The sequence below is a fragment of the Hippocampus comes genome, unplaced genomic scaffold (genome assembly GCF_001891065.2).
Source record: "Hippocampus comes isolate QL1 unplaced genomic scaffold, H_comes_QL1_v1.1 scaffold13, whole genome shotgun sequence".
NCBI lineage: Eukaryota > Metazoa > Chordata > Actinopteri > Syngnathiformes > Syngnathidae > Hippocampus > Hippocampus comes.
Genome location: NW_017805532.1, coordinates 1,083,004 through 1,098,942, shown reverse-complemented (window position 1 = coordinate 1,098,942; position 15,939 = coordinate 1,083,004). Strand labels below are relative to the sequence as shown.

The following is a 15,939-nucleotide window of genomic DNA, read 5'->3' as shown; positions in this document are numbered from 1 at the left end:
GACCCACACACACACACACACACACACACACACACACACACACACACACACACACACACACACACACGCACACAAAGAAAGACAGGGGAGGGCTATGTACCCAAAAGAGGAGGGGTCAATTCATCAGAATTACAAAGTGGGGGCCAAGTGATGCAACTGTTAATGAGGAGCCATTATTAAAGCTGAGCTACACGCACACACACACACACACACACACACACACACACACACACACACACACACAGATTCATGGGATGAACTAAAAATAACAATATGTAGTACTGTGTGTTAAAATAAAATTGTACTAAGAATTATTCCTATTATTAAATTCCCACGATATAATACTACAATGAATAAGACTAATAAACAGACGGATAATGAAAATAAATCATCAATAGTCATTTTTTAAATTCTTATTATACCTGCAAAACGTATGTATATCTGTGCTAAATATCATTAATATCTAATCTTAGACAATGACTATTATAACAGAATTATTGTCATGAAAATGGCTGTGAAGTTTGTAAAAATGACAAATACCGGTAAATGAATATTTGTAAAGCTTATATTGCTGGTAACTGGCGGAATCCTCGTACCTCCAAAATCATCACTTTCCAGGAGACCTCAAACAGGGGTTGTTTGTTCAATGGTTTACGTTGCATTGCCAAAGTGAGCAAGCCATTTTCAATATTTTAGATTGGTCAATAATGTGTAGAATAAACAAATAAATTGGACTGAGCAGGAGTATAGATTTGTGGAAAAAAATTCTCAAATTGTGACCTAGGAGGTTCTTGCCCGACGGCGGCAGCGATATTTTTTTAAATATGATTGTAAATATTACGATCACTGCTATTCAATAATATCAATTGAATAGCACAACAATGCAGCTCCATTTTTTTAATGCCCCAAAAAGTTTGAGTTGTGCGCTGTTCTTCGACACACAGAACAATAATGCCCAGGGGGCAGATGTACTGCTTCTGTTGTGCGAGCCTTGGCCTAACATAGCCTGTTGTCAGGTTTTGTAGTATCAGAGAGTTGTTACAAATCAGAGTATACAGGTGCAGATGTGTAGTACAGGTACCGTAGTTGGTCAGGCTGCATCCCTCACAATAACAAATTTTCACACTCAAAAGACCTCTCTAAGGCTAACGCCTGATTTAAGGAATCGTTCTACAGCAAAACTAACCTGGACATAAGGAAGTGGGCGTATCCCTCAGGCATGTACTGGACATGATCTTCCCGCATGGGGTGATTGTATTCGGCGCAACAAGGTTCAAAGTAGCTGTCGTCTCGCTCGGCTACAAAGTCGGCAAGCGGGTCTTGAGTTGAATACTCGGCGTAGATGTCTGATGTATTCCTTGTAGGCTCACAACTTTCCCGGTTTTCTGTCCTTTTGTCACCATGGTGGTAAATGTAATCAGTCTCAGGTGGACCCTGAATTGTTGTGCACTGGTTTGTAGCACTCTGATTCGCTGGATGGGGTAAAAGCTGTGAGGTCATATTTTTGCATCTGGAAAATAAGAGATGGAAAAGTCAAACTTTGTGGCTTCGCCCCTCTACCTGCACCCCACCAAGAATAGACCCTCCCCAAAAAACCACCGTTTCTTGCAATTTAGTGTCATCCTTCTGTCAAGTGAACATGGTTCCAATTTGGTAGCAATGAGATAAACCTCTACGACTGGAAATGGCCAAAATGTCCCTAGAATGGCTGCTTCAAAACAAAATGGCAGGCTTCAAGTGTCTTTTCGACTTTTTTGAGGGTTTACGTAGGATCGAAATGTCAACACATTGCTGCATTTCATGGTGTAGCCAATGTTTCGGCTAGTGTCTAAAAAAGTAAAAACTTGCAACAGACACACTTTAAATTCCCAACAAGTCATTAGAGTAAAAACTGTGCACACGCCTGGTCAGGGAGCGAGTGGAGTTGTTTGCATCTGCTGCAGTGGGACTCAAGTTGCAGCGAGGCAGGAAATGCATATTAATTTAGGCGTAAACACATTCATAAAAAAACACTGAGAGACCCGGATCACAGCATGCTCCTAAAGAGTGATATCCTAAAATTGAAACAGCACTCACAAAACTCTCAATAACGCTAAATGAGACTTGACCATTTTGGATCAATAGAATGCTGGGTACAGATCATGCTCAAAGTTACTCAATTCATCATTACCGAATACCATATTCCACATTTCCAAATTTCAAATTGGAGACACGCAATTTAGAAAATGGACAGAATAATTTGAAAGAAAATACTTCCATCGGTTGCTTTTCATTGTTTAGCTATTTGCTATTAGCCTCCAAGGGTGGACAGTTGTTTTAAAGCTGAAATAACGGTGAAACATTCTCCTTGAAGCGATTGTTGGGCCCACAATTCAAACAACAAAAGCTGAAATAACGGTGAAACATTCTCCTTGAAGCAATTGTTGGGCCCACAATACAAACAACAACAAAAAACCACGGTGACCACTGTGGTAGTGCAGCTGCTTTGTGGTTAAAGTTCTGTTTGAATCTGAGCTCTGAACTATCTATGAGTACTCCGACTTCCTCCCTCATCTCAAAAACTATTTTCACGGAAAGGTAAACATTGCACACTTGATAAATTGCCTAGATTGGCCTCTAACACAAAGGTCTGCTGCGATAGGCTCCACCTCACTCACGATCCTTACCTCGCATTCAGAGAACAGCTGTGGTGAGAGGTCCACCAGTCTCCATCGTGCTGTCCAACCAGGCGATCACCAGTCCTTCCACTTGGTCCGTCATGATAATCAAGTAAATCATGTTGGGATGGGTCGCTCTTCGGTGGGAGTGGACAACTTTCAACCAGCTCCTCTGTGAAACTCAACAGATCGTGAGTACTTTGCAATGTTGCAGGTTCTTCCTCCAGCCCTTCCTCATCATTTTCCTCCTCCATCAAATCTCCGGAAAATGGTAATCCGAGGGCCTTGTTGCTAGGGACACCTGATTCGCTCGCAGGGGTACTAACCAAGGAACTGGTGTGAGAGGTGGCGGAACTATTACACGATGATTGCTGTGTGTCCTGTCTCTGTAACGAATCACCCCAAACTTGGAAGTTGGCATGGGGTGAAGTTGAGTTGATCGGCGAATGCCCACTGTCTGAACCCGAGTCTTCCATGGAGATTTGGGAGTGGACATAAACCTCCTCCCTGGTTTTGAGGAAGTGATCTGATGGGTGTCTCAATGAGGGTGACAGACTTCTGCCAAAGACGCTGGATTTATCTTCGTAGTAGCCTTCTTCCAGTTGTGGCTCACTTCCAGATGGTGGCCTTGACTCTGACTGGAAAGTTATGATGAGACTGTGGTCCTCACTGGTTGATTGATCATTTTGGGTCTGTTCGCTTTGCTCGGTTGTCTTCTGATTCTGAGCTTTCAGAACTAAAATGGCATCGGAAAGCATGTTAAATGTTTCCACGGGCTTCCTGGATCCTTTGGAAAGCCCTTCAGTGTCTTTGGGATCATGCTCAGCTGCCTTTACTGTTCCTGGAACAATAATGTATTCCATTTCAAGGCATGACGACGAATCCCCGTCTGAGTTGGATCTTAGTTCATCTCGACTGCCTGGGCTCAATTTGAGTATTTCTCCGTCAAAACCAAGGTTGGGGCTGAGCAACATTGTCTCTCTCATGGAGCCTTCTTGGCTTTGACAATCAGCAAGGGTAACCCTTTGTGGCAAACTGGGGGACGCTGGTCCAGAACTTTCTGGTTTACTGGACGCAAGACTCGACGAACTAACTGGGCTTCGAGATAAAGAATCCTTAGTGTTCATTTGATCTTCACAAGCTTCAACCAAATTTGATTGATAATCCTCTGAAAGTGTCTGAGATTTGTCAACCAGAATAAATGGTGAACGAAGCTCAACAGAGTCTGATTTTTCATTTGAACTCAAGTCACTCTGTCCTTGAAAAAGGAAAACTTTATCTGAACTGCTTGCATCAGATTCCATCTTGTCTTCTACAGGTTTGGTCACAGCTATGAATGGGCTGGACTGCTCTTCCATTTGTATCATACCTCCAACAGGACCACAGTCGATCTCAGGGGAGGACGAAGTGCTCCAAATGCAACCTCCTACATTGTCATAGTCAGAAGTGGAAATGACCATGTGAGGAACAGGAAGATTCCCCGCTGGTTCAGGGTTCCCTCTGTCCGATATTCTGCCTTCTTCCCCGTCTATGACTATTTTGACATTCTGCTTTTGACCGATCCATCTGATACCCTTCTCCTGTTCTCCTTTCTCTGCTTCTCTTCCCTGCTGTTTGGTTGCAGTAGTATCCCTTCCATCCGCTAAGCCAGGGCGGCTATCCTCCTTTCCATTTCCGGGTCCTTCTGGGCTTGCGGATGAAGAGCTGTCTTCTTGGATGGTCGTGTTCCACATTTCCATGCCTCCATAGGAGAATCCCTGAGGACTTTCCACAGAAGTGCCGCCTCCCATGTTGGGAGCTACCCCAGCAAAGGTCCCAGAGTCTTGAGACAAATTGTCAGGTGTCGTGAGTGGAGAAAAACTGTCATCTCGGATCGTTGTATTCCACATGTCAAGTGATTCCGGGTAGGAAGTGGTAGTTCCGCTATCTGATTTCAGAAAACCCTTCTGTGCCGAGTAGGTCCAGAAATCCAGCGTCTGGATCACTATACCTGCTTTACTTCCCTGTGCATCATCATTGTCCTCTTTCGATGTGTCGGGCGTTAAAGTGCTGAGTACGATTTTCTTCTGTGAAGGACGTCTCGTTTCTTTGACTCCAAAGACGGCAGCTTTGTCTTCTACTTCCTCCTCTGGAGGTGTCAACTGCAGATCAGCCGCAGTAACCGGGTTCCACTGATCAGCAAGTACGGAATCTGGGTGCCAGTTTTCACACGATTCTGTCTGTTCAGTGATCAAACTAAGTTGTGGTTCCAGGCTCCAGTCCTTCTGTGACCTCCCTTCCCTACTCGGTTTTCCACCATCAAACTCTTTGCGCCTTAGTTCCTCCAGATTCTGAGGGCTCTCTGACCCTCTGGTTCTATTCCAGGCGTCATTAGGGGAAGGTGTGTCGAAGCCAAGCTCCTCCCAGGTTTCAGACAAGGACGACGAGATGCTGTCTTTATGCTGCAGGCCGCTGATCCTCTCCGCTACATCTTCAGGGAAGAACCTAGCGCCGCAACAGCTGGAAGGGTGAGTGTCCATCAGGCTGTTGACCGGTGTTGGAGGAACCACAGTCTCAGTCATCTCCATGATTTGACAGTCTGGATCAGTAGAGCACTGCCTACTTTCCAAACCGCCTACAGAACTGGGGTCAGACAAATCCACCATATTTAGTTCCTCATATTCTGACAGGCTGGAGCTTCTCACCGTTTGCCTGTCGTTCTCTGCTTTTCCTGTGGAATTTTGAAGGGTGTGAGGTGGATGGAGCGGCTCAAAATGAAACTGATCTAATTGGTCATTCCTTTTTTTGTTTGAACGCCGACGTCGCCTTCTCTCAGGCGGTGCAGGAGGTGAGAGGGATGACAGCCCCAGAGGAGATGGATTTCTCAACAGGAGGCCCCCGAGACCTGCTGCTGATCCAATAATCTCACCGACTGGGCTGTCATCACTGAGAAACACTGAGCTCTCCTTGGAGGAGCGGCTGCTCCGGATGGTGTTCATACCGCTGTCGGGGCTCACCAGCTCCACACTTGCTCGGACTCCTCCTGGATCATCCTCACCCTCTGGCACCACCCTGCGAGAACACAAAAGAAGAACGTTGGGTGTCCTCCAAATGTTCACTCTTTGGATAATTGCCCCCTTTACTCACCTATCTATTGCTACCGCATCTCCACCTCCTCCCTCAGCTCTCTCTGTGTCCGAGCCTTCCATGTCATTGATGCCAGACGAGCCTTGGGAAAACTCCACGCTGCCCGCCACCCCCTCGGTGGAGGACGTCATGCTGCTGGGGCGACAGGCTAGCATGGAGCTCCTCCGATCTACAAACTCCTTGAGGAGGCCTCGGACTTCCTCCTCCAGCAGCAGCAATGACGCACCCGAAGGAGAGGAGGCATTTAGTTGGACATGGTAGACCTGCAGATCGCCGCTGGTTTCCAGTTCTTCAGAAAGAGTCCAGCTGGTGGTCTCCTCAAGTTCACAGCAGATCTGCAAGGAGAGCCATCCCCATTTGGAATACAGTATTTGATTTATGTATGGTGTCATCATACATCGCCGGTAGTTTCACGGTGGTCTCAGATGTTTTACCTGGTTGAAGAGCTCTGCATTGCTGGAACAGACTGCCACCTGCAGGCGAGGAGGACCAACTGCATCTTGAAGGGCCAGGAGAAGCATCAAGCCGTCATAGCCGTGCCGATTGCAGAAGGATTTCAAGGCATCTTCGTAACCATGCCAGTGCTAGGAAAGAGTTAAGAAGTACCAATATCTGTAGCCAAAAACACGTGACAGACGCTTATTGTGAAAACGTTTGGGAAATCATATTACTCACGATGAGGTGCAATATCTGTTGAAATTACGAGTGAATGCTGAGGAGGTGATTATCTAAAATCTTGTAAAATTAAACTCTACTTTAATGTCTTTTTTCGCTTTTCACAAAAACAAAATTATATCTTGATCTTCCCCCAGAAAATTCTTTATCAAAGAAGAAGGAGGTAAATATAAACATGCAAGTTTTTGGGAAAATGCGGGATTTGTGGACAAAGAATGAATTTTTGGAACTTGGAGAATAAGAGTCTCATTGTCCTAAATTTTGTAAATATTTGGGAATTTGAATGGTGTGAATAGTATGAATAAGGAAATTGCTTGATGTTTGGGTTGTTTTCAGACTTAAATTGTTTTTTTTGTGTGTGGAAAATGTGGGATTGTTGCATGGATAGAGATTTTTCAAATGTGGAATATACATGCAGCAATGTCCTGAATTATGTGCGAATTTGGAAGTTTGACTGATCTAAATCAGAAGAGAAAGGGAAGAAGGATTAGAGGGACAAAAAAGTGGGCACAAAAATATAAATCAAGAATTTTAACGCTGAATAAAATATGAAACACTGAGCAAGGATGAAAAAAAATCATCATGTGTGATTGTCATAGTGTAAAAATGATTCATAAGCTTTCCGCTGTGGTTACTGCCGACAAACTCCCACGACTGCACATATGATTTCCATCGCAAAAGGAGGCCTTCATCAAGGATAGACAAAGCTGTCAACGTGATTAATACGCCGGCAATTATTGTTTTCTCTTAAAACAGCCCGCCGCGCACAGATTATGCTAATTCTCTTGCAGTGACAAATGGCTGCAGAAAGTCGCGTTCACTGACGGCTGTGTTTGTCGAGCAAAAGTTGCCTCAAACATATTTGCTCAAGTTGTTTGGATCTCTTACACAAACTATTGGTTTTGCACTTTCGAATATGAAACAAGAGAGATAAATAGTACCTCTTATTTTCAGGCACAGTGGTGTCTTGACCTCCGAGTTTTTGCATTTTGTTGTGAGGTTTGAACAAAGATCGTCCGATGTCCCACAGCAAGTGGAAAAATATAAACGGAGCAACTAAGGTACTGTAATGCCCTCGCATGCGGGCAAGGAGAGCCACAGTGGCAGCAACACTATGCATGTGCACGCGTGCGCGTGTGCGTGTGTATGCGAGATTGATGAGGGCTGCAGGCTCTGTCTCTACCAGTGCTGTGTCAATATTAACCTGCCAGGATGAGGTAGCACATCACTCGTTCCTCCTTCCTCCCTCTACTCCCTCCATCTTTCTCCATAATACCATCCATTGTGATGACACACATTGTATATATACACACACACACACACACACACACACACACACACACACACACACACACACACATGAACACGCGCACACACTGACAGGGGCCATTTCTCAGCACCGATATCCTGATGAGTGCAATGAGGCTTCCCAAAGGCACTTATTCAAGTTGTACACGGCTCACAAGCCGCAGGTTGCCCACTGCTGCTTTAAAGTTACAATACACACACAAAAACACACACGCGCCATCGAGAAGATGGAGCGTGCAAAGACGGGATGCGATGACACGCAGGGAGACAGTCTGTCCGCCATTTGGCTCTTAACAGCGTAAATTAGCCACCCATCCAGTTCCACAGATTGCACTTCCTTATAAATTTGCGATACGTTAGCACTAATCCGCCTCTCAAACCGCACAGTGATTGGAAGTTACGAAGAAGGGGGTTGGATTGGCCTGGATTTGAATTTTGCATCTCTGCACTGTGAGGTCAACGTGCTTACCAGTCGATCACCGTGCCACCATTTAATTTCCTTGTTAATTTTATTTTCAGTTACTCAACCCAACTAATTTTATGGACTTCCAAATTAAAAAAATAGTGTGAATATCATAAAACAGTGACTTTTTTTTTTGTTCACTTATTTTTTTAAACATTTGTTTACATTAGAAAAATAGTGTGGCATCTTTTAACATTTATCATGATTTTTATAAATACAAAATGGTGTGTTATTTTGTAACCATCAAAAAGAAAAAATCCAAACAATGTGATGTGTTGTCATATTAAACTTTATTGATTTGTTTAATGATTAAACGTTTTCTCTTTTTGATATTAAATGTCTTGGTTAAACTTTTCAACATGCTTATCCACTCACACAGACCCACGCACACACGCACTGAACTCCACAGGCCTCAAGAGTTTTTCCACGCTGGCGTCACACACAGCCTCAGGTGCACAGCTCCGCACATCGGGCCCCGATCATAAGTCACGTAAGCTGGTGCGAAAACTCAGTCGAAAGAGGCGTTTCCTGCTGTCGCCGACAAAGAATTAATCAAGCGTTTAGCCATTTCGCTTCTTTGCATACCCTTTGCATACTCAACACAAGCGCTGAGAGACGACCGACGCTTTTCCGCCACCCTGATGAATCCATCAAAGCGGATGTGATTTATACACGTGTCTGCCTTCACAGCGGAGGCCACCCGGCTCAAACGGGCGCACACGCGAGCATCATCAACACTAGAGGGAAGCAGGGAGGGGGGTAAAAGTTTGCATAAAACAAGCGCATATGTCCATTTTTCGGTCTCTTGATGATGATGCTTCACTCGCTCGACGCGGGGATTTGTTGAGGGGGGGGTCGGCGCGCAACTGAGCTGAGCTGAGTCCACAAATGTTTTGTTTTGTTTCTTCGCTTGCAAAACCCCCAAAGATGCTACGAGGAGAGAATGAAAATGAAGGGACACTACGAGGAAGAACCAGAAAAGTTAAGATGATTAAAGGTCTAAAGGAAGTCAAGTCCATTTTTTTTTCCAGTAATATGTTCTATACACCTCCACTAGTCTAAACCTGGCATTCTCCCTAATATTGCATTTTTGCAATGTGAATGAAGCTGAAAAATCAATAAGTTTTTCTCATGGGGCTCACATTAAACACCACATTAAACTGCACAATATCAGAGTTTTTACAAAATTCAGCCCCCGAAGTAAGTCTCACTTATAGTAGTAACAAAAAATGTGTTGGGCACATCAATCATGAGGAGACCCACAAAAAAGAACCAATGCCCCAAAAGCCACCACAAGTCTGTCATTTTAGGATCATTTTCAGTCGTTCTTTAAAATAAACACTAATCTGGAACAGTTTTTCCGATTGCTACAAATCCATCCATCCATCCATCTATTTTCCGATTTGCTTATCCTCACAAGGATCGCGGTGGGTGCTGGAGCCTATCCCAGCCGTCTTCGGGTAGTAGGCAGGGGACACCCTGAACCGGTTGCCAGCCAATCTCAGGGCACACATAGACAAACAACCATCCGCGCTCACACTCACACCTTGGGACGATTTAGTGTTCAATCATCCTGCCATGCATGTTTTTGGAATGTGGGAGGAAACCGGAATACCCGGAGAAAACCCACGCAGGCACGGGGAGAACATGCAAACTCCACACAGGAAGGCCGGATCCAGGATCGATGCCACGACCTCCGCACCGTGAGGTCAACGCGGTAACCACTGGATCACCAGGCCTCCCCGATTGCTACCGATTATCAAATTATAAAACATTACAGCTTTCCTCACTGTTGTTGGGCGGAGCATGGAGGCAAAATTTGATGACTTGCCATGAATGCACTTTCAAAACTTATGAAGACGTCCTCTTGTTTCAGTTCAACATCCCCTCAAAATAAGTGAGGAGGGTGTAGGGGATGAGAAGGAAGTGGGGGGGGGGCACTCCTCTTCAATCTTAGTCCCCAGGAGGCCTGCGCTGCACCTGCTGTCTCCCGGCGCCTCCCATCAGAAAGGCATTTAGCGGGCGCTGTGGCTGCGGGCCCCGTCATTAGCCAGCGTAATTATTTGTGCAAGGAGCATTGTGGCAAAAGTGGCTGCGCATAAGCAAACAGAAGGGCCGCAGGACCGAGAGCAAACAACACATTAGAGGCCATCGAAGGCCGTGATAATAACAGCAAACGTTGAACACCCAAAAGAAGGTGAAGTGGTCTCAAGAAGAAGTGACAATACAGGAAGCGTATTCAAAAAGCATAAATGTCCATATTAACACATTGGGGGGGGAAAAGATAAGACCAAAAAAAAAAAAAAACAAGACATTACTCACAAAGTCATGTTTGTGGCTGCGGGCGCTGTCCCTCCTACAGTTCATCAATTCCACAGCATGACAAGTCGTCATCCCAACAATGCTTCATCTGCTTGTGCTCATTTGCATGCACACACACACACACACACACATGCGCGCACTCACACAGACTTGACAACAACACTAAGATTTGAGCTTCACGCTGTGTGATGTATGTATTGTATTACAACTAAGACCACTTTCTTCACTTGCACTTCTGAGGGATCAATAAAGTCTCTATCTACAAACAGTGATGCGTACTCCACGAGGGACCACAAACAATGGTTCACGCCCACACCGGAGACCACAAAAAGTGGCGTGCGCACCCCTTGGGACCTCAAACTGCAGTGAATGCGCTTCCCTGAGGATACTTAACTGAGTTGTGTGAAACTCTGGGCAACCACACACTGTGGTTTGTGAATGCTCGGCGACATTAAAAAGTAAAGTGCACCTGCCTGGGGAAAACAAAAAGTGGGGACTATAGATGAGGGCTCTTAAGTTTTTTTTTTTTTTTTTTTTAACCTAACAATTCAATCATGTTTTGTTGATTAATCGACTAATCCGATAAAATAATACCGGTAATAATAATTTCCATCTCGTATTGTTATTTCCAATTGGCAGCGCTGAATATGCATTAACATACTGATAGTTCAGAGTTCAGTTCCTGATTTGGGTCCATAACAAGAAAACGGGCAAAAATGTTGATCAAAGTAAAAACAGATCTTTGCAAATGTCTTATTTTGAAAAGAACACATAGATAACACTGCAAATCAAGTATTTACAAATTTTATAAAAGTTGGGATCCAAGTAAACTTTTTTATGGAAAGATGATTTTTGTGAGAAAATTCCTGAGAATATTTACTGTCGAGATGTGGAAATTCGGAGGATTTACATGAATGTGATCATCGCTGAGTTGTTGATTTAACGTAACACCTGGAATATTGACTCCATATGCTTTCACAGTGAGCAGGCCCATCCCGGTTTGTGAATCACAGCCATGTTTCGCACTCAATCAAGGACATTTAGCCTAATGTCCATTTTGCAGCTCAAATCTTTACCCACAAACTGAACTCCTCCTTAAACTTCACACGCACGTCGCCAAACATACAAACCATTACCAGCTAATTGAATGTAATTTATTTCGTTTTGCGCAAAGATCCATTAAAGGCAAAAGAAGTCGCACCTCCACAAATGACCGCCTCGTACGGAGCGCCCTCTTCTCAAACACAATTAAAACACCACGTATCAATACACACACTGCAAATGACACGCACGGGGGCGGGGTGAAGGGTTGGGGGGGGGGGGCTCATCTTCTCACGTCATTAGCAGCCCACCATGACGCTGGGCCGCTGGCCATTTTTTTTCTATCGAAAGTCTCTAATGGGAGCCCCACTCGCGATGCTAAAATATGCACAGAAAGTCCAGCACGCACACATCATGTAAACCGTTTGCAATGAATGGTTATTTATTCACTAAACGAGGGTGTGGGTGTTTAATGTTCCTTGGACGTTGGGTAGTGTTCCGGGGGAGGCAGAGCCCGAGCCCCCCGGCAACAGACATCATTTATTTTACACATAGCCCTAATACCGCACACTAGGCAGCCGCACTCAGATGGGCTTTGCATGGGAGAAGGAGATTTTAATGAATGTGTGTATGGAGAGGAACACATTAAGACACGGAGAAGGGGGAAAGGGGAATATTTTGTGTGTGTGTTGATTGTTTTTTTTTCTTTTTTAAATTTATCCTGAGAGAGGAGACACCTGGTTGCAAAGTGTACGTCTTGTATCCAAATGGACTTTGGAGGGCGCTCCGATACACATCTTCAGAAAAAAAAAAAGTGACTGAAGTTTTTCTAAAATTATCAAATGTTGGACTTTTATTCTATCTGCCCAGTTAGAGGATTTTTTTTTTATTCTTTCCTCTTCTAAAAGAGTATTGATAAACTTAACTCGTTCGTCATCTCTTGACGCCTTTGATATGATGTTTAGATTTTTTGGAATTAAGTGTTGCAATATAAATGTTGCATTTATTAATATTCATCACTGTATTTGTTTTTATTGCAATTAATGTTTTCAGTCATTTATTTTAACTACGGTACTGTAATTAACATTTAACACAATTATTTTTGACTATAACAAAGTGAGTTTTTTCATTTCACACTTTAATTCTTCATTTGTTCATATTTATCAGCGGAGTTATTGTAAAGATGCAATTTCTTTCAAATGTTTTCTTAACTAATATTTATCAATTAAATATTTATTTCAAAATTACTTTTCATTATTTTTGCATTTATTGTGATGGAGTGAAATTTTGTCTCGTTTTTTAAATCAATTATTATTCATCAATTATTTATGGTAATCGAATGATGTTTGTTTTGTTTTGTTTTGCTTTTTTTTTTTTTCCAGCTTGTTGGCATCCTGACAGTGGTGCAAAGAAAGACAAATGGACAGCGATGATGAAAAGTGATGCTTCCATGCTGGTCCACCAGCCTTACAAATCCACTTGGAGTCGCCACGGCAAAAATAAAAACGCTATAAAAATGCTATTCCAGCTAGTGTGCACATCAGCCTGATCTCACACTGTTAGAGAAAAAAAACAGTGGACGATATGCCCCCCCCACCCCCCATAGCGTTCCTCCAAATTGAGAAGCTTACCTCCTCACCTACTGTGACCGACGTGAGCGCGATGGTCATCTCTCCGTCCGAAAACTCCTTCAGCTTCTTCGACAGCAAGTGTTCCAGGCCTTGGTCATGTTAGCATAACACAAGACAAGTAAAAGTTACAGAGTGAATCTTTCTTTCCCTCAAAGTGATATTACACAACTGTGTTGACACCATGAGAAATTTGTTTCAAGAAGTTGAAGTGTGTTTGAAAGAGTTCAACTGTATTTAAAGGTTGTTGGGGGATAAAACAAATTTTGAAAAGAAATGCAATGCTCTTCTCTTGAGCGCGGGTGGGTCTGAAATAAGTCTCGTGCTGTAACTGAGGTCTAAGCATACAATACACTACAAGTGACACAACATAGAGGCACAAAGACGGGTTTTAACCACAGTTTCTGGTGTAGGTTCAGTCTCTGGTGATGTGAAAAACATCAAGTCAGGACCTGCTGCATATAATCACCTTGTAGCACCACTTTGCTGTCACTACACCGCTCCAAATGTCTCAGCAGCTCATCCAGTCGCACACAACGGCGGCCATGTTTGAGGGCAAAGGCTTCGCTTTGAAGCCGCAACGCCTCTAAAAACACAAACACAAGTACGTACTTTAGGGCTCCTGTATCACAATCCTCCAAAACTCACTTAGTTGCACTTCCTTGAAAGTCCCCCCCCCGCCCCAAAAAAAAAATGTTGCCCCAACACCAGTTATATCGATCGATGTGGGCAGACATAAAAGAAGTTGTCCATTTTGGTTGGAAGGAGCCATTTTGAGCAAACAGAACACTTGCATGGAGCTGCTGTAGGCCACGACTCATGCCCAGAGGCTCACACACACCACACACACACACACACATACACACTCAAAAATCAACTTGGTTCCAGCTTCTGATGTCACGAGGTCACGCCCTTTAAAGGCACACATCCAAAAACACAAATACTACAGTACGTATTTCACTTACACTTAAAAAAAAAAAAAGGTTATTTATTCACATTTTCTTTAATTATGTTTGATTACATTTTCAGACCAAGATTTCTTCATTGAAAATTTTGGTTTTTAAGGGAGCTGGAATGGATTAATGTTTTTTCTAGTCATTACAATATGAAAAATGTGTCTGATATGATGCCAATTCAGTTACAAGCTTGGTATTGGAATGACTCATAAGTCAATGCACCACTGTATAGTTAAAAAAAACTGGAGGTCAACTTTTAATAGGAGTATTCCCTTTTGTGTTTTGAAACTTTCTGGAGGCCTTTTTGTTCAAATGACTGTCACAGTCGAATAAAACAAGTTGACTGCATATAGTTGTGTTATGTAATTATCTTCCTTCGATGTTTTTTTTTTGCCTCCGTGTGTGTGTGTGTGTGTGCGTGTGTGTGTGTATGTGTGTGTGTATTTGTGTGGACTTGCTTGTTATCTTGGTCCATTCAAGCTCCCCACTGACCCTAATTCACTCTTCCCTCATCCATTACATTCAATCCGATCATTGTCAACTCAAAACTGAAATTTTGTTGTTTCTTTTGTTGTTTCCTCGTTTGAACTTTGTCGGCGAACAATACAGCGGCACCCAAAGCATTTAAACAATTTCAGACGAATTCAAACATCGCAATGAAACGAGTCGATCTTATGTTACGTGGAGACGTGGGGTCCACGGTGGTGTATTTACTTAAATTACGTGATTTGTTTTACGTTGGGGTTCATTGTATTTCAAAACAGGGAGCTATTTTGAAATCGCGCTGTACTGTATATGGATGGATGAATGGCTGCCGTTCCATAAGTTGTTGAAACCCGACCAACTTCCTGAGACTTAACTTAGGAGCAGCCGTCCCACTTTATAGTGTCTCTGTTCCTTACTCACAACCTTCCTCTCTCCTGGTGGCTGTTAAGCGAGCGGAGTGCAGGGATTTGAGCGCCGCGTCGCCCCATTACCTCCCCCAGGGTGCACGGTGTGCGCCTCTCTCTCACCTCCGAGGCTCTCCCTCAGCGCCGCTCCGACGCGCTCGGGTGCCTCTTGAAGAAGCTCTCTGGCGACCGTCATCGCCGCGGACGCCGGGCCGCAGTCATCATCATCATCATCATCATCATCATCAACATCATCATCATGGTGATGGACCACTCGCAGGATGCTGGAGTCCAACGCCTGGCGCTCAGATCTGAATAAACACACATACAGTCAATGGATGCATTAGGAAATACACTTCTATCCCTGTGCGCGCGTTCGCTTGAAATCATCTTTGGCAACATCTTCTGTGTGTGTGTGTGTGTGTGTGTGTGTGTGTGTGTGTGTGTGTGTGTGTGTGTGTGTGTGTGTGTGTGTGTGTATGCGTGGGTGGGTGTGTGTGTGGGTGTGTGTGTGCGTGTGTGTGTGTTTACCCATCCAGCAAGCCATCCCTCATCAGCGTGACTGAGAGTTTTCCTGCTCGATGGATTTTCACAAGGTCTAGGTCATCCTTCCACAATAAGAGGCTCTCGCACACTTTGATCTTGTGTAGGTAGGCCAGGGTCTCCCCAGGCAGCGAGGCGGCACCACGCCGGCCGTACAGCAGCGGCACACACAAACCCAGGGAGGGATCCCTCTGAAGGGAATCATACAAACAGCAATAAGGACCAGAACAACCTTTATGGTCTCTAATGCATGTCATTAGTAGACTCACACACACACACACACACACACACACACACACACACACACACACACACACACACAAAGCTACA

At 44.0% G+C, this 15,939-nt stretch overlaps 1 protein-coding gene across 3 annotated transcripts in view; it reads right to left on the bottom strand.

Annotated features, from left to right (window-relative positions):
- Positions 1-15,939, bottom strand: part of LOC109520687 (uncharacterized) — a 28,335-nt gene that overhangs the window by 8,314 nt on the left and 4,082 nt on the right. For 2 of the 3 annotated variants that reach the window (XM_019878082.1, XM_019878083.1), the window contains exons 3-10: positions 15,598-15,800; positions 15,190-15,377; positions 13,690-13,806; positions 13,224-13,312; positions 6,218-6,367; positions 5,784-6,118; positions 2,667-5,708; positions 1,187-1,510 (exon numbers count right to left, since the gene is read on the bottom strand). In XM_019878082.1, coding sequence (XP_019733641.1) covers positions 1,187-1,510; positions 2,667-5,708; positions 5,784-6,118; positions 6,218-6,367; positions 13,224-13,312; positions 13,690-13,806; positions 15,190-15,377; positions 15,598-15,800 — 4,448 coding nt within the window. Of the gene's footprint in view, positions 1-1,186; positions 1,511-2,666; positions 5,709-5,783; positions 6,119-6,217; positions 6,368-13,223; positions 13,313-13,689; positions 13,807-15,189; positions 15,378-15,597; positions 15,801-15,939 lie in introns of those variants that run through there. The other variant, XM_019878084.1, reaches the window with a different exon arrangement.